Raw genomic sequence first — 16,324 nt, 5'->3', positions numbered from 1 at the left:
AAGTCAAATACCCACACTGCCGTAATCCTTATCTTATCACAGAAACTAGGATAGTGCCTAGTACCCAGTAAGACCGTTTCAGGAAGGAGGCACAGCTCAAACTCACTGTGGCCAGGTCAGAAGGTTCAGCTGGGGGCCAGCTGCTCTGGGGAGCCCACCCACCGGGCTCAATGTGCTGTTAATGTGCACTTTCACTCACCTTCGATGTAGAGTGGCTCCACCACGTCGTGGTTTATCAGCTCGAAGTTCTCGTGGCCGATCCAGTGCTCCACGTTCCTCTTCCTGCCGGTGAAGAAGTTGTCCACCACAGTCACTTCGTGGCCATCCATCATGAGCTTGTCGGTGAGGTGGGAACCCACGAACCCTGCTCCTCCGGTTATCTGCACCAGGACACGGTGTCCAATGTCCCCAGAGAAAGCACAAGAGGACACAGTGACAACCAACTTCAAGGGGATATGCCTATGGTGCAGCCTCAACTTAAAGCTTGGTAGGAGAGCAAGGAAGAAGACACTGTTTACAGGCAGCATCTTCACTTTTCCTCCAGAACAAGTCATTATACTACTGTCAACTTCTAAGCAGCCTGAGAACTTAAGCTACCACCCAGTGGACAGTACAGAAAGTTACAAGTTTCCAAATGTCTCCTCTTACAGAGAATTTTCTATTAAAAGGTTCTTGTTTTATAATGGAGAGGACACTGAACATCAGTTGTATAACTCTACCACTACTCCTGGAGAGTTTCAGAATGACTCTCTTTTAAAAAATGATTAGCAACGTGCAGAGGTTCAGTGAACTACCAAATAATGTAAGTGCTTTTTAAACTGGACACAAAAAAACCCCTCATAAAACAAAACAAAACAAAAAAAAATGATCTTTCCAACTGTTTACAAGAACAAATGAATAAGCAACAGATACTTTTGCAGACCAAAGCCCTAAGTGATTAGGTTCTACCATTGGGTCAGTGTCTGAGTGGGAGTGCAAACGCTGCATGAGGTGCGCCAACAGGCCCAACAGAGACAAGATGAAGTTGTGGGGGGCAGGGGGCCAGCAATACTGTGCTTCCAAGACCTGAGCCACTACAAATGGAAAGAGGGAACCACGATGGAAAAACATCATTTAAACTAATAGAAAGACTTTATTCAAATTACGTGGTATAAGTGAAGGGGGCCAGATAAAGCATACTGCGTTTTGGGGAGGAAGAAGTGAAAAGAAGAAACTCAGAAAGCAGACAAGGCCGTGAAACTACCCTCTCTGCCCTGTTCTGTTCTCTGCTCCGCCTTCTCTGCCATCAAAACTTGCACTCATCTCACCCTCCTCCTCCAAACTGAAAGAATTCACAGTAGGGAAAAAAAATCCGCCAATTCTTTTACCAAAAAAAAAGCACATAAACCCTTAGGACTATGGGTCTTAAAACATTTAGTTTGCCACCAGGTGCTCTGTTCAGATAAAATCTGATACCTAATTACAGTGTTTACCAGGGGCGTAAGCTAAGCCACCTCTGGTTGAAGGAGGTAGATCTGGGGGACGGGGTGGGGTCCTGCGAGCCATAGAGGAATCCCACCAACACCAACCAGACATTTACATATGCTCTAACGAAAATACAAACACAGCTGAGCTTTGAACAACACAGGTGTGAACTGCATGGCTCCACTTTTACGCAGATTTTTGTTCAATAAACACAGGATGGTACGGTGATTATATTTTCTCTTATGATGTTAATAACATTTTCTTTTCTCCAGTTTAAGAACAAAATACGTAATACACATAACATGCAGAGTATGTGTTGTTCAACTGTTCACATCATGGTGAGGCTGCCAGTCAACAGCAGGCAAAAGGAGTCAAAAGTTACACGTGGATTCTCGACAGCACATGGCAAGGTGGGGGGCGGATGGTCAGTGTCTCTCATCCCTGAGTTATTCAAGGGTCAACTGTATAATGGTTGAGAATGTGGATGGTTGAAAAGTCCTGATGCTCATCAGCTTTCAATCAGGTGCATTCCTTCTTTATGGAGAGCACCATTTCCTAAATCTGCTCTATTTTGGAGACAGGAAACTGACACATAGAGGAAGAGAGGTTTTGACCAAGATCCCCAGATCCCCAGTAATGACAGAATATGGTCAGAGTCTTCAGAATCTCAGTCTTTTTTTTTTTTTTAAAGATTTTATTTATTTATCCACAAGACACACACAGAGATGCAGAGACGCAGAGGGAGAAGCAGGCTCCACGCAGGGAGCCCGATGTGGGACTTGATCCCAGGACTCCAGGATCATGTGCTGAGCTGAAGGCAGACGCTCAACCGCTGAGCCACCTGGGTGCCCCCAGAATTTCATGGTCTTCCTACTACCTGTAGATATGCCTGGTTCATGCTTTATCCTCAGCATGCCTACATCTCCCCTGTACACCTGTACAATGATTTGAAAACAGAATTTTCAGGAAAAATAATTGAATTCCAAATGTAGTGCTTAACTTGAGGGATGAAAATTCACTTTATTGTGCCTTCATTTCATTGCATTTTCCCAAGCCTTCCACAGTTGATAAATCAGAAAAATTACATCTCTTTTCAAAGAAATTTAACCTTCTTTAATGTAACTCTGTATCTATATGCAAATGTTACTTAAACTAAGATGTTCTGTCGCACGCTAACTTTATCTCCACACCTAAAATAACCGAGTGACAGCTCAGAGCTACCAGAAATGCAGTGCACTAAATTATACGTGATTGCCTCCAACATTTTACTAGTTTTAGTGGTGACATAAAATTGCTGGAAGCACCTCAGCCTTGCTTAAAATGTATCTGAACCGTTTTTCTCGAGTATGTCCTTTCTATCAAAAATACTTAAAGATTTATGTAACATAGCTGGGTGGCTCTCCAAGGTCTCTCCCTAATCAATTTCAGCCCATTAGGCAAGCACTTCAAACAGAAACAAACCTGGCAGGATCTCATCTCTTACAAGCTTCCTCAGGAATATGAATCGCCAAGCCCAGGCATACCCTTTGAATAACAAGAGCTAACACCCCAAAAAGATAGTAAGAACAAAGGACAGGACACCTCTTATAGTGGAACTGAAATGGCTCTGCAGCCATGAGCTCATCTCAACTGCTTGTACTTCCTGCTCTTATGGGAGCTCACAGGCAGCCAACCTGGTTCAGTTCAAGGACAGCATTCAAACTCATGCTGCTCAGGAAGTCAGCAAGAAGTATGCCTTTCTGAACAAAACTCTCCTTTGTGCTAAGGCTTCAACAATCACTGAAAAAGCTTTGGGTTTCGGGAACGACATGGCACCAGATGACTCTGAAATGTGGCTGAAGACGGCAGATGAGTAAAGAACACACAGTCCATTTATTGTAGTTATGTGAAAAGGGAAATAAATTCACTAATACTCAGCAACAACGCGAAGATCATCCCATGTGGATACAATGATAACCCTTGCAAGATGTGCAGGACTCATACATGAGTGCAGGGCATCAGATATTCTGATCATTCTGACATGTGGCAGCAGAAAGATTAGAAAAATTAACTCTTCTCTGCTGCTGAAGACATGGATATATATCTCAGTTCATGCTTAAGTGCCTAAGCATTTTTGATATGGTAGAAATAACCCCAAAAGACGGGTATATGTAGAACAGAAGTCAGAGTCTGCTCAGGGTAAGATTTATGTACACCATCTAAAAAGGCAAGAGGTCTTCCACAACTCAGAAGAAAAAAGGAGATTCTGTGGTGTACAAAGTTTAATATTGATTCAAGAGTATTACTTTGGTGTTTGGGATACACAGTCTTACAGCCTAGAGAATGGGCAAAAGAACAAAAAACCTTGCGTACCAACTATTATATATATCAAGATCACAGATAAAACACATCTTACAGAATGGCAACATCAGGTGCTCCACAGACCCATCCCCCAGCAAAAAACAACCATAACTGGTGAAAATTAATTCAAAAACCCAACTGTTTAAAGTCTCTGCAAATTGTCCTAAGGGTATACAGCAAATGAAGAAACATTTATTAAGAAAATCTGAAATTCAAAAAAAAAAGAAGAAAAGAAAATCTAAAATTCAGTAAGAACAAAGAGAATCAGTGACACCTGAGCCATGACCCACACCCACATTTCCACCCCTCACCCTCATAGTTCAGAGTGGGTGGGTATTAGATGTGGCCAAAACAATGGTGCTCCCAGTCAAAAGATAATGGTATCTCACCGGAAAGAGCAGGTCATCCACATTCCTCATTCCCTCCAGTTGTGAGCTGCCCAGACTAAATTCCTGAGATGTTAGCCAAGTGGTTAAGAGACATCTTCCTCCTCCAGTTCCCACACACAGGGCAGAAGCTCTATTCCAGGCATGGCAGGCTCTGATTGAGTAATGGGATTCTGGTCACCTTTGCCCCAGTGAACTCATAGAGTGGACTCCATGCCCAGAGAGGCAAGGCAAGAGGACCTGGGGTACTGTTCCTGCCAGGCCCCTGCTTGTAAGCAAGAATGTCGATCCCTTTTCCAGCTCCATAGTAGTGGCTCAGAGATTTTCTGCAGGGACAGAGGCAGTCAATACAAACACAGAGCTCCAAAGCTCTCCCCAGAGGGACAGACTTAATTTGAAAGAGAAAGTGAGAAAGTTCAAGCATAAAGATTATCTCAAAAACTGGGCAGCCCTGGTGGCTCAGCGGTTTAGTGCAGCCTTCGGCCCAGGGCATGATCCTAAAAACCCAAGCTCGAGTCCCACGTCAGGCTCCCTGCATGGAGCCTGCTTCTCCCTCTGCCTGTGCCTCTGCCCCTCTCTCTGTGTGTCTCTCATGATTAAATAAATAAAATCTTTTAAAAAAAATATCTCGAAAACAATGGAGATTTAAGTGGTAATCAACAGAAAGGAGCCCAGCAGTTCTATAACAACAAGTTTAACCACAGGCCAGCTGATTTAGTAGAGAGAACCAGAAGAAACACCTAAAAGAGCCCTCTTCGGATCAGAACAAACCTCAAAGACTGGCCTAAAAATCTACCCCTGCAAAGGGGCCAGAATTTAACTAGATCAGACTGAGGAACAATTTATAATGCAAAATACTGTTTAAAGCACAGTTGGCTCAACTAGCAATTACTAGAGCCTAACAGTGTGATACCACACAAGGCAGACAGCTTAACAGAGAAATCAGGCTAAGAGATGGTCAACAAGAGCCCTTCTAGAACCACAGCCATCCCAGAGTGACTGTGTCCGTCCCCAAGGCTGCAGCCTCTGAGCAACGACCATCAGAGTCCCACACTCCAAGTGAACAGACATCACTGAAAGAAATCAGCCAAGTCACTAAACAAACAAGTAAACAAGAAAAAATAAAACAAGGCTTGGAGAAAGGGGAGAACAGTACCCAGAGTTGCTACAATATGCTCCCTAAAATATCGAGTTCGCTACAAAAGATTCTGAGACATGCAAAGAAATAGGAATGCACGTGATCTGGACACAGAGAAAAACAGCCAGGCAACAGAAACTGCCTGTGTGAGGGCCCAGCTGTCACATTTAACAGTCTTCAAGTCCGCCAGCACAAATAAGTTCACAAGAGTGGGAGGAAACCATGCTTGAAGAAGTAAATAGAGACTAAAAAGAGAAAAATTATAAAATAGAAACATGGTAATTTGGGAGTTGACAAGTATAGAAAAACTCACTACAGCGAGGCAACAACCGATTGGATCTGGCAGAAGCAAGCACACAAACCTGAAGATAAATCGAGACTGCTTACGCAGCCTGAAGAGCAGAGAGAAGAAAGGAAGGTGCATAGCGCTCAGAGCAGTATGAGACAGCAATAAACACACCAACAGGCTTGTCATGGTAGCACCTGAAGAGACGAGCAGGAAAATAGTCAAAGAAATAATGGCTGAAAAGTCCCCCAAACTCATAAAACACGTGAACCTACATATTCAAGAAGCTTGACAAACTCCATCCAAGCAGGAGAAATGCAAACACAAACAGACGCTTGTAGCCACATCATACTGAAAACGCTGAAAATCAGAGACGAAGATAAAGTTTTGGAAGCAGCAGAAATACTGCCCTACAGAAAATATATCCTTCTTAGAATCTCGGAACATGACGTTATCTGGAAATAGGGTCATCAGTTGAGATGTCATCAGTTGAGATATGATCATTCTGGAGTAGGGTAAACCCTAAATCCAGTATGAGACACACGGGAGAACACCATGTGATGATGGTGGCAAAGACTGGATGGAAGTGTCTACAGGACAAGGAATCAAGCACTAGTGGCAACACCAGAAGCTAAGAGAAAGGCATGAAACAGATTTCGTCCTAGAAACTTCAGAGAGAGCACCGCCCTGCCAATGCCCTGATGTCAGAATTCTAGCTTCCAGTAGGGGGAGATTTTCAGTTTCTGTTATTTTAAGCTACTGAGCTTTAATTTACACGATAGCAGCCCCTGGAAAGTAGACAGGAAACAAAGAAAAATACTCAGGTACAAGGGACCCCAACATGACTAACAGCCTACTCTCTGTCACAAAAGGTGGAAGAAGCAGTAGGGTAACACATTCAAAGTGCAGAAAGGAAACTGCCAGCCAAGAATTTTATATTCAACCCAAACTTCTCAAACTGAAAAGCAAAAATAGAGAAAAAAAAATTAAAGTATTCATTGCCAGCAGCTCTGCCATAAAAGAAATACTAAAGGATCTTCTTCAGGCTGAAAGCAAATGATCCCAGGCAGCATTTCCCACCCAGGAAACAAAAGGGGAGGAACAAATAAAGTAATTAGGTAATTTAAAAGGCAATATAGTGGCACTTTCTCCTTTCTACTCTTAATCAATTTAAAGACCAAATTGTATAGCACAATAATGTGAAAGTACTTAAAGCCAAAGAACTATATACTTAACATGATACAATGATAAATTGTGTTGCGTATATTTTACCACTACCACCGCAAAACAATTGTATAAAATGGTATGTATACTACTGTATTATTTGTCCTGCAAAATATAGAAATATATGTGACAACAACAGCATGAAGAGGATAGGTGGGAGCAAAGTTGTACTGCTGTAAAGCAATGACACCAAAAGTTTACTCAAACCCACAGGATTAAATGAAGGAAACTAGACAGGGTAATGAAAAAGATGATGTACCAAATTCTGTAAATACATCTTTACTCTCTTTTATTCACTCAGCTATTTAAAAGACATAAAGTATAAAATAATTATAACAATGTATTATGGATTTGTAACTTGGACTAAAATAATACATAAAACTTACAGAAATAATGTCACAAGAAGGGGTGGGTAATAGAACTATGTAGGAGTGGCATTTCTATATCTCACTGGAACTCAGTATAAAGCTGAAGTAGAGTATAAGTTAAAACATACATGGTAAGCACTAGAATACTTAGTAACAAAATGAATTTTTAAAATACAGTAAAAAAATAAAGGAATTAAAATATCACATAAGAAAAAAATTACTTAATGCATAAGAAAAGAAAAATGGAAGAATGGAAAACAAAGAAGATATGAGGTATATGGGAAACACAAAATATAGTGGCAGTTATAAATCCAAATATGTCAGTAATAACATTAAATGTGAATGAATTAAGCCAACCACTCAAAAGTCAGTGACTGTCAAGTGGGAGAAAAACAAAACAAAACAAGGTCCAACTATATAAAGTCTTAAGGGAATACACTGAGGACTGGAAGATACAATGTGTTGAATGTAAAAAAGTATAACATCTAGCATAGAAACAGTAAGAAAGCTGGAATGGCTATGATGACATCAGACAAAATAAACGTTACAACAAAAAAAATCTTAGATAAAGAGGGGGCATTTTATAATGATAAAAGGGTCAATCCAATCCAATCCATACCAGTAGATATAACAGGTATAAACATTTATGCACCTAACAACAGAGAATCAAAATATACAAAGCCAAAGTTGAAAGAAGTGAAGGAAGAAATAGAAGATTTCAGCAACAGTTGGAGGCAGCAACACCTCTCTCAATAACGTAAGGAACTAAACAGCAGATTAGCAAGGAAATAGAGGACTTGAAAAACACTGTAATCCAGCTAGACCTAACAGACATATATAGAACACTCAACAACAGCACAACACACAGTCCTTTTCAGAGTACATTGAGGGGTGTCTGCCTGGCTCAGTTAGTGGAGCATGAGACTCCTGAACTCAGGGTTGTGAGTTCAAGCTCCACACTGGGTATAAAGATTGCTTAAAAATAAAATCTTACCAAGAAAAAGAGTACATGAAATATCCTCTAGGACAGACCATATCCTAGGCCATATAATAAGCCTCAATAATTTAAAAGGAATTGAAGCATACAAAGTACAATCTCTGACTACAATGGAATGAAATTAGATCTCAGTAACAAAGAAATTTGAGAAATTCACTAGTACACAGAAATTAACCAGCACACTCCCAGATGACTAAAGGATCAAACAGTGAGTTAAAAAAAATTAGAAAATCCTTTGAAATGGGTGACAATGAAGAAACAGCACACCAAAACTTAGAGTAGGCAGCCAAAGCAATGGAATTTCTAAAAAGATACAAAATACCAAAATAACTCAAGAACAGAAAATCTGAATAGATCTCTAAAAAGAGATTGAATTAGCAATGTTAAAAAAAAAAAAAATCAACAAAAAAAAGCTTAAGCCCAAATAACTACTGTGGTGCATTCCACCAAACACCTCAATAAGAATTAATACCAAATCTTCACAATTCATCTCAAAAAACAGAAGAGGAAGAAACACTTTCCCATTTATCCCATGAGGTCAGTATTACCCTGATACCAAAACCAGAAAAAGAGATCATAGGAAATGAAAATTATAGAGACACCTGGGTGGCTCAGTGGTTGAGCATCTGCCTTTGGCTCAGGTCCTGATTCCAGAGTCCTGGGATCGAGGCCCGCATTGGGCTCCCTGCATGGAGCCTGCTTCTCCCTCTGCCTGTGTCTCTGCCTCTCTCACTCTCTCTGTGTGACTATCATAAATAAATAAAAATCTAAAAAATAAATAAATACATATATATATATAAAAGATTTTATAAATAAAATATTTTTTAAAAAAGATTTTATTTATTCATGAGAGACACACGGAAAGAGAGAAAGAGAGAAGCAGGGCACAGGCAGAGGGAGAAGGAGGCTCCATGTTGGGAATGTGACGCAGGACTCCATCCCGGGTCTCCAGGATCATGCCCTGGGCGGAAGGCAGCGCTAAATTGCTAAGCCACCCAGGCTACCTGAATAAATAAAATCTTAAAAATAAATAAATAAAAAATAAAAAGGAAAATTATAGACCAAAATCTCCCATAAATACAAACATAAGAATACTCAACAAAATGCTAGCAAATCAAATCCACCAGTATATAAAAAAAGGATTATACATTAACCAATAGAAATTTATCCCAGGTATGCAAGATCGGTTGTAAACTGAACAAAGCAGGGGTAGAAGAGAATCAACCTGTTTAAAAAGGCATCCATGACAAGCCCTCAGCTAACATCCTATTTCACCGTGAAAGACTAACAGCTTTTCCCTAAGATGAGGAACAAGACAACAATGTCTGCTCTTCCCACTCTAGTCAACACTGTAGGAGGTTCTAGGCAGGACCACTAGGAAACAAAGTATCCAAATTGTTAAGGCAGAAGTCAACCACCTATAATTGCAGACAACATGATCTTGTATAGTATATAAAAAATCCTCAGGAATCTATTTGAAACTATTAGAACCCAATGATTTCAGCAAAGTTGCAGGATATAAGAAAATATGAAAATCTATTGTATTTCTAGTTACTTGCAATACAAAATATAAAAATGAAACTAAAAAAAATTCCATTTATGCTAACATCAAGAAGGATAAAACGCTATAAAATAAGTCCAACGTAAGTATAAAACTTATACTCTGAAAACTACAAAAAGGATGTTAAAAAGAAATAATGAAGACTAAATAAATAGAAAGATACCCCCTGTTCAAGGATTGGAAGACAATACTGTTAAGGTGACACCACCACCCAAATTCATCCACAGATTCACTGTGATCTGTTATCAAACCCTCAGGTGGCTTCTGTAAAGAAACTTGATGAGTTAATCTTAAAATTCACCAGGAACTGCAAGGAATCCAGAATAGTCAAAAACTGTCTTGAAAAAGACAAAGTGGGAGGATTCACACTTCCCAATTTCAAAACTTACTATGAAATTACAGTAACCAAGACAGTGGCACTGGCCCAAGGACAGCCAGGATCAATGGAATGGAACCAAGAGTGTAGAGAAAGATATTTTCGTTTCTGGTCACCTGTTTTCTGACAAGGGGCCAAGACGATTCAATGGGACACAATTAGTCCCATCAGCCAGTGGCACTAGGTATACACCCAAGAGACCCAAAAAACTACCTCTGTGCACAAACTTGTGCACCCACGGTTCACAGCAGTATTATTCACAATGGCCTCAAAGCAGAAACCGCCCCAAACGTCCATCAACAGATAAACAGAGAAACAAAATGTGGTACATCCATAATATGGAATGTTACAGCCACAGAAAGGACCGGGCAGCGATCTGTGCTACAGCTTACGTGGACGTTAGAAACATCACTCTGAGTTTAAGGAAGCAGACACTAAGGACCCCACGTATTTCACTCGCGGGAAATGTCCAGAATTGGCAGAGACAGAAGCTGGCCTCAGTGGTTGCCAGGAGCGGGGAGGAGCACGGCTGACAACAGGGATGGGGTTTCCTTCTGCGGGATGGAAACGCTGCAGAATTAGAAGGCAATGCTGTCCTGTGACTGTGGGAACCTGCTGGAAACCAGCCAGCGTACTGGCCGCGCGGTGACTCACAGTACGGCGGTCACGCCTCTACTTAAAAAGCAAGTTTCTTGATATGACAAATATTCATCAGGTATGCAAACTTACCAAAATTCTTTTACGGTCCTTTTCTGATAAAAATTTTACTGGCGGGTATTTCTGGGTGAAGCTGTAGAACACGAAGAGATGAGAAAAGAAAAGTCAAACATCTCCTGTGAGGATTTGCTCGACTATCATCAAAACAAAGGCCAGACCGTGGCACGGTTATTGCCTCCTCCCTTTATCCGTCTCCAAGCAAGGGCTGTGGGGACCGGGCGACTGCTTGGTCATTTGAATTCAAGAAATATGCAACCTGCCCCTTGTGCAGACTCAAGCTGGGGCCACAGAGTCCATCCTGGACGAGGGAAAATTTCCCCAGGTACAGGCTACGCGTAGCCAGAGCTAAACACAAAATGGGGGAGGTGGCGGCCTCCTCACAGTGAGGAGGCCTGGAAGGGACAAAGCAGCTGCGTGAAGTGACAGACCCAAAGCAGGCCACTGTGTCTTGCAAGGGGAAGAAGACACGAAAACCGAGCCCGTCCCCTTATTCTGGGTGATGACACAATGGCAGCACCCGCCCCCACCCTGCCCCCACCCGTGCCCCGGGACAGATGACTGGGCACCAGCACTTCCTGCCTCCCGGGGGCTGCTCCGAACCCACCTTCGGTCTCCCCTCCTTGCCCCCCTGAGGAGCTCCCGGGACTCCCCGGCCCACACTGACGGGTCGGGAGCAGGGCAATGCGAGCCGACAAATGCAGATGTGAAAAACCTATTCTGGAAGTAGGCCCGTTAGGAACAAAAGTGCGTTCAGGAGACTCAGGGCGATCAACTTGAGGTCACTATTTAATTGGAGAGGCGCCAGGGGCACGGCCTCATCCCCTCCACGTGCCCAGCCGGCTACAGAAGGCACTTCCTTAATGGCCGCCCGACTGAACGGAATACGGCAGGTCGTTAGACAGAAGACCTTGCACCGAGTGTTTCTCATCTCCCGACAGAGCGGAAACACGCTTAGATCGGAGCTTGGGCAGGAGGGCTTCTCTCACAGGGCAGATGAACTGCCCGATGAAGAGCTTCCAGATTCTCAGGTCAAGCTCCCCTTGCAGACTACAAAACCAGAGGCAGGCAGGTGGGAGAATCTGAGGGAATGGGTGAGAATCCCGGCCGTCCCCCTGCGTCGTCCTGTGACCCAGAGCAAGAGCCCCGAGAGCTCTGTCCACCTCGGGGCTTCCTGCTGTCAGCGGGTAATCACAGCATCCTCCCAGAGGGCTGCCCCGGCAGGAGCCGCCTTAGCACAGGCCCCACGGTAACGGCCAAGTGAATGTCCTCACAGCGGCTGTGGGGCAGGCACGTTCCGCCTGCTGGACACTGGAAGCCTTCAGGGAACCTGACAGATGCCTTGTTTGCACAGTGACACTTGTCATTCCAAATACTTCCTCCATCAGTCAGCCGGAGGGTGGCCGGGCGAACCACAGCACCGGATGTGTGCACCCCTCACACGGGCCCGACGTCCCCTCTCTTCTCTGAGCGCCCCACATCCACCACTCCAGCCCCAATCCCAAATTCTGCAGCCGGCCCCGTGGTGCACCTGCAGTGCCTCTCTCCTTCCGTGCCTACCCTCTCCTCACCTGCCCACTGTTGCCCACTGGTACCAGAAAGAAAAACAGCAGTTTTCTTCCAGGAAATACAGTTAAATAAAACTGAAGCAGAAACAGAACAGCTGGACGTGTGGTCACATGTAGAACTCGGACGATAAGCCTACCTCAAACACTGTGTGCCAAAACCTTTAAAAAAAAAAATGAAAATACTGGCTGGATTTCTTACTTCGTTTTTCTTCAACGTGTAGCAAGTATCAGATTTCATATGTGATCAAGTTATTAACTGTTGGGAGAACTCCCTCATAATCCTCGTTTCTTCCTTTGAGAAGTCAGGTGCACAAAGTCAGAAGTAAGGCCAGGGTTAAGCTCCTTCAGGGTCCTCAGTCTGCACTTCACACTGCTTGCCTTCTTGCAGTCACAGATGACAGAGTTAGGAGGCTGCATGAGGGGACTGTGTGAGGTGACTTTCTGAGGTGAGTACGTGAGGTGACTCAGAAGTGACTGTGTGAGGGGACTGTATGAGGTGACTGCGTGAGGGGACCGTGTGAGGTGACTAAGGGGACTGCATGAGGAGACTATGTGAGGGGATTGTATGAGGTGACTGTGTGAGGGACTGTGTGAGGTGACTGAGGGGACTGGGTGAGGTGACACTGAGGCAACTGTGTGAGGTGATGCTGAGGTGACTGCGTGAAAGGACTGTGTGAGGTGACTGAGGGGACTGGGTGAGGTGACACTGAGGCAACTGTGTGAGGTGATGCTGAGGTGACTGCGTGAAAGGACTGTGTGAAGTGACTGAGGTATGACTCTGAGGTGACTGCATGAGGGGACTGTGTGAAGTGACTGAGGGACTGTGTGAGGTGACCATGAGGGGACTGTGTGAAGTGACTGAGGGAACTGTGAGGGGACACTGAGGCGACTGTGTGAGGAGACTGAGGTGACACTGAAGTGACTGCGTAAGGGGACTGTGAGGTGACTGAGGGGACTGCATGAGGGGACACTGAGGTGACTGTGTGAGGAGACTGAGGTGACACTGAAGTGACTGCGTAAGGGGACTGTGAGGTGACTGAGGGGACTGCATGAGGGGACTGTGTGAAGTGACTGAGGGGACTGTATGAGGTGACTCTGAGGGAACTGCGTGAGGAGACTATGTGAGGGGACTTAATGTGACTGCATGAGGGACTGTGTGAAGTGACTGAAGGGACTGTATGAGGTGACTCTGAGGGAACTGTATGAGGTGACGCTGACGTGACTGCATGAGGGGACTGTGTGAGGTGTCACTGAGGTGACTCTGTGTGTGACACTGAGGCGACTATGTGAGTGGAATGTGTGAGAGGACTTTGACGGGACTATGTGAGGTGACTGAGGGGATTGTGTGAGTGAACTGTGTGAAGTGACGCTGAGGTGATTGTGTGAGGGGACTGTGTGAGGTGACACTGATGTGATTGTGTGATGTGACTCTGAGGGGACTGCGTGAGCAGACGTATGAAGTGACACTGAGGTAACACCAAGGGGACTTTGTGAGGTAACTCTGACATGGTGCTCGCTGGGCCACTCCTTCAGCATGCCACTCAGCCCTTCCCTCCTGCACTTTCCCAGCATTAGGCAAAGTGGGCAAGGGAGAGATATAAGCTTCTTTAAAGGCCTAAAGTAGGTCAAAACCCTATGCAGCAGCATCCTGGCTCATCCATATATTTATTCGGCAACTTTTTATTGGGCACCTATTCTGTGCCACACGCTGAGAACACAGAAGCAAACAACGTACAAAGGCAAGGTCCTGCCCACATGAAGCCTGCATTCTGCATTTCTGAGTGTGAGAGAGAGAAGCAAGGGAGGTGAATGAAGCAGGAACTGAATAATGGAATTTTTCTTACCCCCCCCCAATTAATCCTTTAATAACTATTTCACACCATTCCAGACTCTAACCCTATTTGTTAAGGTAGCCAGTAAGAAGCAATTTTACTAAGAATTTAAATTCTTATCACTACTTTCTGTCTATTTACAGAACATTTAAAGATACTGAAATGAAATTAAACAAATGGCAAACTGTTAAGAAATGGGGGGTGTGGTAAAGAGGGGAAAAAACATAACCCATTTATTCAGGCTTCTAGAATGGCATTACCCCCATTTCTTTCCTCACATACATATAATCCTTACCTTTCAAAATGTTTTATTCTTATTTCCTGGGGGTCACTTTACCCCCAAGTGACAAACATATCAAGACAACATGGTCCAGTTACATCCTTATCTTGTTCACGTCAAGATGGTTTTATTTGATCATTCTTATCACACAAATCAGTCAGGAAAAATAAAACCAGACAGAGCTCCATCAATTTCTACCACAGTCATGTCTCTACTTGACTTTCTAGCTAACAACAACCCCGGGCTCATCTGTCGCCTGACCTGCTCACCAACCTGGAGACCAAAACCATTTTAGGATGAGTAACTAGTAAAGCAGTCCTAAGTAGAAAACACTTAACCTCTGTATTTATCTTAAAGGTAACTCTCACAGTTTGACAAGAATGAGTCACTGGTACATTCTTTAAGATTATGTTCACACTTGTGCTTCACTTTCCAATTCAAAAAGCACAAAGAACATCAACAAAGTATCAAAAGGAATCATAAAATGCTCCTATATCAAGAGATTGTGTATATAAACCATTGTCTTAGGGAAGTTATCTAATTCACTTTTCACAAATATTCCTCTCTAAAAAAATATCAGTGGTGGGTAATTTTTTTTTGGGGGGGGGCAATATAAAACCTGATGGGGCAGCGTGGGTGGCTCAGCGGTTTAGCGCCACCTTCAGCCCAGGGCATGATCCTGGAGACCCGGTATCATGCCCAACATCAGGCTCCCTGCATGCAGCCTGCTTCTCTCTCTGCCTGTGTCTCTGCCTCTCTCTCTTTCTCTCTCTGTGTCTCTCATAAATAAAATCTTTAAAAAAAAAAAAAAACTGATGAGTTATTCTTACCATAAACATATATATATATATTTTTAAGTTTCCATTAAAATCTTTCAAATCATTCCTGTCTTACCGAAGGCAGAATTTCTGGCTCCCACCCAATGAAACGTTACAAGCAGTATTAATTTCAGCCCAGATCACAGTGAGAAAAATGTAAAATACAAATGACAAATTTATGCCACTTAACTTGATGTTAAAAAATAACTTTTAGTCCAGTGAGAGCTGACATTAACAGTTTGCCTCACTGCAAATAAGCCATCAGTAGAGGATAAGAAGAAAATGAATGAACACATTTTGTTTGATGGCTCTTCTCCACCCTTATTTCTCTTTGACTAAATTATTTACTGAAAACACCAAAATCAAAGAAAAATCTGCTCTCCATTTCTTCCTTTTTAATCTGGGCTTGACAAAAGGCTCACACAATGCCGATGCACAACATCAAACTCGTCCCAAGAAAAGACAAAAAACAAAAGAAAAACATTATGTAAACTTGAACGAATGTTTTGACTTTTCTTTTTCAAGCTTCTAAAGACTCAACTGTCACTCTGGATACCCAGCTTTCCAGATTAACTCAAGGGAAAAGTTCCAGCGCCCAGAGCTCAACTGTTTGAGAGACAGAGAGAGAATGTGGGTGTGGCAGAGCTACACAGGGCAGGTAGAGGGCCGGCAGGAACGCCAGAGGAAAAGGTGAGGAGCAACTTGCCTTGGGATCTGATTCAAGGAAGTTCCCACCCTATTATACAATTCTTCCCTCGCAGCCACTTTACTTGGACTCCATTTTGGAACCTTCCTGATGCCTGGTGACAAGCAAATAACTGACCCTAATTTCTCAGAGTCTTACATACAATACTAGGTTTCAGGCCCTCCAGCTTTATTTTCTTGTTCTGGAATTCTCTCAGCCCAATCAATATATGCCATAAACCACCTCAACACCCTGCATAACTTGAAAGAAGGTAAGGCTTTGCCTCA

General features: G+C 43.2%; 1 protein-coding gene across 2 annotated transcripts in view; it reads right to left on the bottom strand.

Annotated features, from left to right (window-relative positions):
- UXS1 (UDP-glucuronate decarboxylase 1) overlaps nt 1-16,324 on the bottom strand; it is a 93,815-nt gene that overhangs the window by 47,008 nt on the left and 30,483 nt on the right. For both annotated transcript variants that reach the window (XM_055328787.1, XM_055328788.1), the window contains exons 5-6: nt 10,870-10,930; nt 200-380 (exon numbers count right to left, since the gene is read on the bottom strand). In XM_055328787.1, coding sequence (XP_055184762.1) covers nt 200-380; nt 10,870-10,930 — 242 coding nt within the window. The remainder of the gene's footprint in view (nt 1-199; nt 381-10,869; nt 10,931-16,324) is intronic.

This window comes from Nyctereutes procyonoides, unplaced genomic scaffold (genome assembly GCF_905146905.1).
Source record: "Nyctereutes procyonoides isolate TBG_1078 unplaced genomic scaffold, NYPRO_anot_genome, whole genome shotgun sequence".
NCBI lineage: Eukaryota > Metazoa > Chordata > Mammalia > Carnivora > Canidae > Nyctereutes > Nyctereutes procyonoides.
This window is presented reverse-complemented; position numbering and strand designations above follow the sequence as displayed.